The sequence below is a fragment of the Meles meles genome, chromosome 13 (assembly GCF_922984935.1).
Source record: "Meles meles chromosome 13, mMelMel3.1 paternal haplotype, whole genome shotgun sequence".
Lineage (NCBI taxonomy): Eukaryota > Metazoa > Chordata > Mammalia > Carnivora > Mustelidae > Meles > Meles meles.
The window spans coordinates 45,386,377-45,395,506 of NC_060078.1; the positions used below are offsets into that span (position 1 = coordinate 45,386,377).

At 59.8% G+C, this 9,130-nt stretch overlaps 1 protein-coding gene across 3 annotated transcripts; it reads left to right on the forward strand.

Moving 5' to 3' along the window:
* The first annotated feature begins 277 nt into the window (after positions 1–277).
* On the forward strand, positions 278–8,924 carry GPRIN2 (G protein regulated inducer of neurite outgrowth 2). 3 transcript variants are annotated; one of them, XM_046026395.1, is made up of 3 exons: positions 293–413; positions 2,923–3,049; positions 5,874–8,924. In XM_046026395.1, the coding sequence occupies exon 3, from the start codon at positions 5,880–5,882 to the stop codon at positions 7,257–7,259; it is 1,380 nt and encodes a 459-aa protein (XP_045882351.1). In that variant the 5' UTR covers positions 293–413; positions 2,923–3,049; positions 5,874–5,879; the 3' UTR covers positions 7,260–8,924. The 3 variants fall into 3 exon arrangements, with proteins under 3 accessions (XP_045882350.1, XP_045882351.1, XP_045882352.1); XM_046026396.1 differs by having other exon boundaries at positions 336–413; positions 2,940–3,049; XM_046026394.1 differs by lacking the exon at positions 2,923–3,049 and having other exon boundaries at positions 278–413.
* Positions 8,925–9,130: the final 206 nt, after the last annotated feature.

A 9,130-nucleotide genomic window follows, 5' to 3' on the forward strand; every position in this document is an offset into this window, starting at 1 on the left:
ACCTGCCCTGAGGTCGGGAAGGAGGACTGGGGGCTCGTGGACAGAGGGGTAGGGCTCCATGGGCTGTGGGCGCGGGACTGCTCGGCAGCTGTGGGGGCGGGGCGGGCCGGGTCCTGGGGGCGGGGCCGCGGGCAGGGGGCGGGGCCCGGACGCCGACGCGGGCTGTGGAGCGCGGGGGCGGGCCCAGGTGAGCTGGGCCACCGCCCCCTGCGCCCCTCCTTCTTCGGCCCCCCAGTCACCCCTGGGCGCCACCCGGGCGCTGGTTCCGCAGGCCAGGCGGACGGCGGCGGGTGGCGTCTTCGGCCCGGGCCGGGTCGGGCTCCGGCTCCATCTTGGGCAGCTGCGCCTGGCACCTGTGGCGGCCGCAGTAGCAGCGCTTCCGCCGGCCTGCGCGGTCCCGGGCGGGCGAGAGGGTGAGAGGCCGGCTGTGTGCGTGCGGGTGGTAGGGGGGAGGGTGGTGGGATGGGCAGCGCCTTCCCTTCCTGCGCCCCAGAACCCCACTCCTCGCCTCTTGGTGCGCTCGGACCCTCCGCATCACAGCCCCCGCCTGGTGCTCAGCGCCCCCCATGGCTGCATCCCTCATCCCGTCTCGCCTCTCATTGCCTATCCCATCCCCTCTTCCGCGTCTCCTCTGCCCATCCTCCCATTTCCAGCACTCTGCCTAGGACCCCGACTTCTTCTGCCTCCGTCTCCGCTACTATCGCTGTCCCCTCCCATTCCTCCTCCCTTTCCCATCCCTACCCCTCCCTTCACCCTTCCCCGAGGCCTCCAGCCCCAAACCTCCTTTACCTCGCGTTCCTTCTGCCCTCCATCCATACCCCTTGCCCCACAGCCTCATCTTCCCTCAGTCACTGCTTTTGCTTCTGGGAAGATCTGTAGCTTAGTTTGGGGGATTGTATCGAGGACCTTCTCCCTGAGTCTGGTGGGCTTTGTGCGGAGGGGCGGGGAAGGGGCCCCTGCTCTGGTGGAGAGTGTATGGTGTGGTGTGTTCAGGCCTCTGGCCCCAAAGCCAGAGGCGGCCTGTACATTTGGTGTGCAGAGTGCAGCTGTGGAGATGCTGTTTCCTGCAGGCTCCCACAGTAGATGGGCCTGTGTGTCCGCCTCTCATGTGGCCACGGGTGGGGCTCAGGCCCATGATGGTGCATGGGTGCCTGGGGGCATAGGTGCCCGGGACCACGCAGGTAGGGATACATTAGCTACCCTGGCTACCTCTGGTTTGGGGCATCTGGGCCTTTAGGTTTACCTCCTCCACCCCAGGTGCCTCCTGGGAAGTATGGGCATATCGTCCTCAGGGGAGGAAGCTCTGGGGCGTTTGGGGGCTTGGGCCTCTCTGGTGAGCAGTGCTGGGTCCTTTGGGCTTTTGCCCACAGTTATCCTCGAACCCTTTACTGGCACAACATGTGACCTGAGCATTTTGTACTTAAGGCCCCCTCATCCTGTGATGGGCAGATTTTGTCCCCTTCAAACAATCCCTCTCGGTAGCTCAGGAATGCTCCTTGCTGCTTTGCCCAACTTTGGCCTTGAGTGGTCCTGTCAGGCCCCCTTTGCTGCTGGGATGGATCAGATCACCTGCTGGAGGTTGCTACACCCCCACTATCCAACCAGGGGTTCCCGTGCTATGTATCCCTACCAGATCCCTGAGGGGTAAGGTCCATATTTTAACATTGGAGCAGTTTCCCTTGCTGACCACATGGGTTTGCTTTTCCTGTTTTGGTTTTGCTGGAAGCAGAAGTCATCATCCAAATGCCTATCTCTTAACAAGAGGAGATGTATATGGATGACACAGGGTGGTCTGAAACAGGGCCTGCTTGCAGTGGCTTTGGTGTGCCACACTCTCCCCTCCACCCCTGCCTCCCCCGCCCGGGCCACACTCCCAAAGGCCTGAGCTCCTCTGCTGGGTGGTATGGCAGGAGCTAGAATCTCTGACCAAGTCAACCTAGCAGTTTTGTTTTTTGTTTTTTGTTTTGTTTTTGTTTTTTTTTGGTTGGGCCAGTTTGGGAGGTTCTGCAGGACTGGGAGGCTTTACTCAAAATAATGCTGGCTGATTGCTGTGTGAGGCCAGTTGTTCTTCCATTTACTGAGCAGCAGAACTGAGGCAGTAGGAGAGTCCTATATGGGCCAAAGACATGGCCATCTTGCAACTTTGACATCAAATGGGGCAGGAGAGAGGACAGTAAGGTGTCATCCAAAGAACACTAGTGGTCTTGAATAGCTCGGTGTGCCTGTCATTTATTTTTTGCTAAAACATCTTTCTAGGGTCTGTTTGGGGGTGAAACCAGAGCCTTCTCCATGGTTTTTAAGGCAAGTGTGCATGCCATTCAGGCCAGACTCCAGACTTGGGTGTGCACCCACAAACATGTATGTACAAGCATGGGTGTGTATCCTCCCAAATTAAGTTTTAAAATAGACTGGGAAGCTTAGTGCAGTGATGGAGACGCTGGGGACCCTGGTGGTGACTAGGTCCTAGGATGAGATGAGGACAGGAAGGACTGGGAAGCGAGAGTAAGCTCACCTACAGGTGTCTCGAAAAGGTCCTTTTGTCTCCCAGTCCTAGTCCCTGTGATACCTTGAGCACAGGTCGCTCCTGATGGGAGGAGGAAAGAAGAGATTATTACTAGCCACTGCTATTCGGTTTGCGTGCCATCATGTTAGTAGACTTCACGGCAACCTTGCAGCTGCACTTACTTCTGTTTTGCAGACTGGGCAAACTGGGGCTCAGGGAGCGTAGGTGTCTACCTGGGGCAGGTGCACGGGAAGGGGAGGAATCAGGCTTAGAAGCAGACGCCTTGCCCCACCTGCTCACCCACGGCTCCAAAGCTCATTTGGTCAGCTCCTCTCGCTCCCTGGGAGGCCCCCCTTCTTAGCGATGGGGATGTGGGAAGCCTCCTTTCCCTGGGATAATCTGGGTGACTTTCCTCACAGCGTTTCCCTCCTTCAAGGCTAGGAAGACCAAGCTGCGGGAGAAATACCCCATTGGGGTTCAGCTGTGGGCTCTCTGAAATTTCTCAACTGCTCCTGGCCTCCATTTTGTCGGCTGCCACTCGTGGAGGTGAGGTGAAGAAGGGAAGCGACAGATAGCCACCCGCCCAGGGTCTCTGTGGTCACTGCTTTCTCTGGGGGATGCCTCATCCTGGTGAGGCAGCCATCTGGTGAGGTGGGCACAGTGGGAACCTTGTCGCTGGTGGCTTCTGACTTCCCAGAGACTTCCTCTGGGAGTCTGAGCGTATCCGCAACCTCAGCCCTCCATTTCCTCAGAGTGGGGCCAGGACCTGACCTTGCTCTCTCTGGCCCTGCTTCCCAGGAAGGTTTAAGGTCGGTGGGTTTCAGCCAGAGGCTGTGTTGGGTGCCGGGCTTTCAGCTAAGTCAGGGCAACCGCAAAGTCGGGAGATGGCGGCAGTGGGGGAATGTTAGTCTCCAGGACTCAGACGCTCCTGGATTTGATTCCTGGCTTAGCCGCTCGCCAGCTGTGAGCCTACGGGCAAGTTAGGACACCTCTCTGATCTCTGGCCTCCTCATCTGTAGAATGGAGTGGATGGTGTACCTTATGAGGCTGCTGTGACAATTACAGTGAAGTGAGCCAGTGTGCAGACAGGGTGTGACTCGTGCCAGGCATGGGGGGTGGGAGTGACAGCCCTGTGAGCTGTTCTTTAGCATCCTCATCACTGTGACTGTTACTGGCTTTGTCACCTTTCTCTGTATGTACATCCATCTTGGAGCTCCTGAAGGGCAGGGCCTGGGTTCTATTCCTCCCTTGACTGCTTGTTCTTTTCTTGACGCCTGGGACCAGTGTGGCTTCAGCTGTGAGGAGCAGCCAGGTGGGGACACTCCTGTGCAGGCTGGAGCTAGAGCCCACGGGTCCCAGAAGGGAGTCATTAAGCACTGGTGGCCATTTACACTTTAAATGGCTTACTGGGACATGAAATCAGAAAGCCAGTTTGTCAGTCATGCAGGCCACGGGTCAAGGGCTTAGGAGCCACATATGGCCGGTGCCCATCTATAGGGCAATGCAAGTAGGATCATCATGAAGCTGGGCTGAACTGGACTCCAAAGCAAGCCTTGAGCTCTCAGGGGACTGCAGTTCCAGAAGCATCCTCACTGTGGAACAGCCAGCAGCCGTCTCCCGAGTGTTGGGACAGAAGAAGTTGGTAATTATACAGAAACTGAGTTCCTGAGAGCCCTTCCCACGTTCTCTTTCTGGTGGCCTTGCTCACGGCTGAGGCGGTTGGTGTCTTGGTAGTTCTTATCAGGCCGGGGTGGAAGGACAGGACTGGGATTGCCTCTCTTCCCCTGCCCTGTTTCTCCAGCTGGTCCTGCCTGGCAGGGAGTCCTGGGGGAGGGTCCTCAGTGACAGCTTTGGCTGGGGCCAGGCCGGCCCAGATGCTCTGACCTCTCCCCCTTACCCCCTCTGCCCGGCCTCCTCCCCTCCCCTCCTGTGCCTCCTGCCTTGTGCTCTCCCCCCGGCCCCTTCTCCTTCCTTTCTCTCTGGGCCCCACTTACAGGGCTGGGCTCCCAGGAGGCCTTTTCTGATCCATCATGCGAAGTGAGCTCTCCTGGAAATGCTCTCTCTTGGACCCCATTTTCGGCACTCAGCCCTCTCCCCTGTGGCTTCACTCTCTTGTTCTCTGAGGCAGGCACATGGCAGCCGTGCCAAGTGCCAGCCACTGTCGGGTCCGTTGTGGGTGCTGGGTAGACTGAGGGGCACGGGCTGCCAGGCCTGCTCCGACAGCTTCGGGTTGGTGGGAGGCCCACGGTTGCTCAGGTCGCTCCATCCAGGCCAGCCAGTGCTCAGCCAGAGATGGGGCCAGCCCAGCTTGGGCACGCTTCTCCAGGAGGATGTGCTGAGGCTGAAGGGGCCAGGCTCTAGGCTGCGGAGGAGTCTGTGAGCACATCCAGAGGGGTCTGTGTGACAGGAGGAAGGGACAGGAATGGCAGGCGGGGAGGGAGGCGAGGAGAGTGTGGGTACACGGGCACACGCGGCAAGAGGGAATTTAAATTTTATGGAGGGTCTGTCTGCCTAGCGACTTAGATCCCATTCCCGGAGGCGCGGCCGGATCCAAGCTGGTTCCTTGTCTCCCAGCTCCAGAGCCTGGCAGGCTGTGGGTGCTTGGAGACGGCTGTGGAACAAGTGAACATGTAAAGGGCTGGCATGTGGGGCCTCTCCCTCCCCTGAAACAGAGGTGGGAGTCAGGAAACCCATTTCCTCTTCACAACTGCCAAGACTGAGTCCCAGAGACAGGACAGCTCAACCAGGCCAGGCCTGAGAGGGTGGGGGAGGGGGCGGGGGAGAACCCAGGGTCCTCCTCCGTGTGTCCTCTATTCATCGTTTGTTCATCTCACAGCCCTCCTTGGAGCCCCAGCTCTGTCCCAGCGAGGCTCCAGTCCAGAGCAAGATGGATACGGACAGTTTTAGGAGGAACCAGGCTAGTATTTGCCAGTTGAGCTTTACTGGTTATTAAAATACTGTAATGCTCCTGGGCTGGTTGACTAAGAGCTGTTGTCCCATAGCCCCCGCCCCCAGTGTTGTGGTCCCCACCCCAGGGTCCCAGCAGACACGGCCTCTCCCCTGGATTCCCGTCTTGCCACCTAACGCAGCGGTGAAAACTCAGCAGCCGGCGTGGTGGGTGGTCTCTGGGACCTTGTGCTAGGGCTGGTTCTAATCGTTTGGTACTGTTATCAGAGATTTTCAGGGACATCTCCCAGTGTAATGTGTGCTGATCTTGATTTTAAGTGTCTGGTATCCTCATGGCTCTGGGCCATCAGGCAACTGGGGCTGCAGCTGTCTTCCCAGCGTGCCTAGCTCCGTGCAAGCCCATGGTGGTGTCCAGCTGCGGTACTGCACACAATTCAGCTCCATTCCCTCCTCTCTCCCGCAGGCCACCATGAGTACCAGCCGCCCCAAGCCAGGTGCCCAGCCACCCTGGAGCCCCCGCCCGCAGCCTCTGTCTCGGAGCTCGTCCAGCCTGCTGGGTGAAGGCCAGGGGCAGAGACCAGAACTCCGCAAGAGTGCCAGCAGCACCGTATGGCAGGCCCAGCCGGGCGAGGCCAGCAGCAGTCTGGAGGGCCCAGAGGAGGAGGAGCAGCACGCTGAGAGCGAGGAGCAGGCACAGGCATCCAGCCCCCAGCCCCGGCCCCGTGCTGTGGGCCACTGGCGGAGCAGCACTGTGGGCAATGTGTCTACTGTGGGCGGTGGTGATCTGTGTCGCCTGCGGGCCCCCGGCGCCTCTGCCATGCAGAGGAGCCACTCGGACCTGGTCCGTAGCACCCAGACCCGGGGTCGCAGTGCTACCCAGAAGGCCAGCCTCAGCTGCTCGGCCCTTGGCAGCTTGCCTGTCCACAGGGCTCGGCTACAGCCCAGCTGTACTTCTGGCCAGGGAAGCCAGGCCCCTGCCGTCTTAGAAAGGGACCTGGCTCCAGAGGAAGGGTCTTTGAACTCAGCCTGGACACTGGGAGAGGGTCAGGTGAGGGTAACACCACCAGACCTGGGGGGGACAGCTCCCCACAGCAGCAGCCCCCAGGCCGGACCCGAAGCCACTGGGCAGCCGGCAACCACCTCCTGCCACGCTCTGTCCGCAGCAACTCTACTGTGTGGGATGAGAGAGGTGGGGACCAGTGGCTGTTGCCATGCCCTGCCAGCCCCAGGGATCCTGGCCTTCCCCAAGCTAGTGGCCTCTGTGAGTGAGTCTGGGCTACAGGCACAGCATGGGGTGAAGTTCCAGTGCAGGTTGCCTGGGGTGCTCCCTGGGCATTCCCACTGTTGTGCCCACCACCCTTGGGGTCCCACTGGGTTAGCCACGGAGCCTGGTGCCAGGACCAAGGATGTGTGGACCATGACCTCAGCCAGTGACTTGGCTCCTGTGTTGGCATCCTCTCTGTCAGCCCAGGATGCTGGTGTGCAGGCAGCGCCCATGGCGGTCTGCAAGGCTGTGGCCACCAGCCCTCCCCTGGAAGGCCCTGCGGCCCTGCACACATTCCCGGAGGTAACCGTGGGGGCCAGCCTGGAGGAGGCACCCTCCCCTGTGCGGGATGTGCGATGGGATGCTGAGGGCATGACCTGGGAGGTGTACGGAGCGGCAGTGGACCCCGAGGTGCTGGGCGTGGCCATCCAGAAGCATCTGGAGATGCAGTTTGAGCAGCTGCAACGGGCGCCCACCAGCGAGGACAGCCTGTCAGCGGAGGGCCGCCGGGGGCCGCTGCGAGCCGTCATGCAGTCCCTGCGGCGCCCCAGCTGCTGCGGCTGCTCCGGTGGAGCTCCTGAGTGAGGGGCCACGGCCCTTGGAGCTCTCCTGGGCCCTTGGACTCAGCCTCAGGCCCCAGGCTGCAGGGGGTGCCATGCTTCTCGGTCCTACCGGCGGTTGTGGACGTGTCTCTGCTGTTGGCTGACCACAGGGCACAGGACCACAGCCCGGGGGCCCCCTGCTCCTCACAGCTGGGCTGGTTTTTAAGGGCTTGATCCCCATGAGCCACATCTCTGCACATCAAGGCTCTGAACCTTGGGACAGACTTTCAGCACCGTGCAGGAGGGAGATCCCGATTCTTCTGTAAAAATCCTTGACATTCTGTGTAGTAGTCTCTCCTCAGAAGTCTGCTGCGATTTCCCTGAGGGCTCTTGGTGGCTTTATTTTAGAGCTGAGCTGTAGTGCTGAGCTATAACACCTTCCTGACATGAAAGTTGGGGCCTCAAGTGAGAGGGACTGGCTGGGTCTTTAGAGCAGGGCATGGACATTGAAGACCGCCTGTATGACCCCCACTGTGCTTGTCACCTTACCCTGGGGAGCGCCCGCCTCTTTGCCCCATTATCTGGATGAAACCATGGACACCTGGCGAGGCTGTAGCTGGCAGGCCCGGGCTGGAGGGGTGGGCTAAGGTTCAAAGCCAAGGCCGGCTGAAGGCTGCACTCTTTTCCCTGCAGCATATGGCTGGTCAGTGCAGTGCAGTCACGAACCAGAAGAATTTATTGAGTCACTATTCTGTGCGGGGTTCTGTGCGTTCCTTGGGGAATGAGACAGGCTGTCTGCACCCTTGCTGAGCTGACAGTGTGGGGGAGGCGGCACATCAGGACCAGGGTGCTGACCGTTACAGAGGGGCCGGGGGTGCTACTAAGAGCCAGCCCCCTTGTTGGTCATCGTGGCAGGAGCCGGTCTCAGGAAGGGGAGAACAGGTGGCTCCTTGTCCCCAAATATCTTGGCAGGGCCTGAAATTGCACCTTGTCACCTCATTCCTGTGGCTTAATGATTTATTCCAGCTGGTGTGGTCCTTGGAAGGAGGGAAGGGAGACATGGGTGGGAAAAGGGAAGGGGTCTGGAGTGGGGTCTTCTACCTGATGGGAAATGGCCAGAGCTATGAGGCCCTGGGGAGCAGGGAGGCCCATGGGCCTGTTCTCTCAGCCATGCCCATGTGAGTTGACCTGGGCCAGGCAGTGGGGAGCCGGGGATATGGGGTGAGGGAGCCCAGGACACAGGCTTGGTACAGCATGACTTCATTGCCTGAAGATCTCAGGCCCTGTGGAGTTTGGGGGCGGGCTTGTGTCGTCATCTTGGGCTTAGCATCGAAGACCTTAAGCTCCTGGGACAGTCCACCAACTTACTCTTAAGAGGTTAGGGGGCTGTTCAGGGTCCTCTGCCCTGGGGTGGAATCAGGGCCCAGATGCTGAGCAGGGTGTTGAGGACACAGTGGGGCTGGACAGATGGACCGCGGGGAAGGGCACAGTAGGCATCTGGGTCAGTCTGGTAGAGACCTGGAGGTGCCCGTCCTGCTCATGCTGTGTGAGCCAGGGTAATGCAGCGTCTGTTGGAGTGTTTGTTGGGTTGGGAGGCTGGCAAGGGTGCCCCATGGTGAGGACAGGAAGAGGTGGGAGGCAGGGCCCAGGAGATGTGGGTGTACGAGCCAAGGGGGGGCCTGTCAAGGGGAAACGAAGGGGCGCTGGGGTTTGGGTATGCACCACACACACACAGACACACACACACACACCCCCATCCTGCAGTGGCTTCAGGAAGAAGAAGGAGTTCCAGGAGCCGGAGGTTTCCAGCTTGAGCAAAAGGAGGCGAGGCCACCACCTGGGACAAGGGGAGGCAGGTGAAGGGTCACATGTCAGGACATTTGGCTCGGACCAGTGAAACCCTTAAGAGACTTT

Bases quoted from the DNA above. Each gene is read 5' to 3' on its own strand.
- GPRIN2 (XM_046026394.1), top strand. From the start codon at position 5,880: ATGAGTACCAGCCGCCCCAAGCCAGGTGCCCAGCCACCCTGGAGCCCC.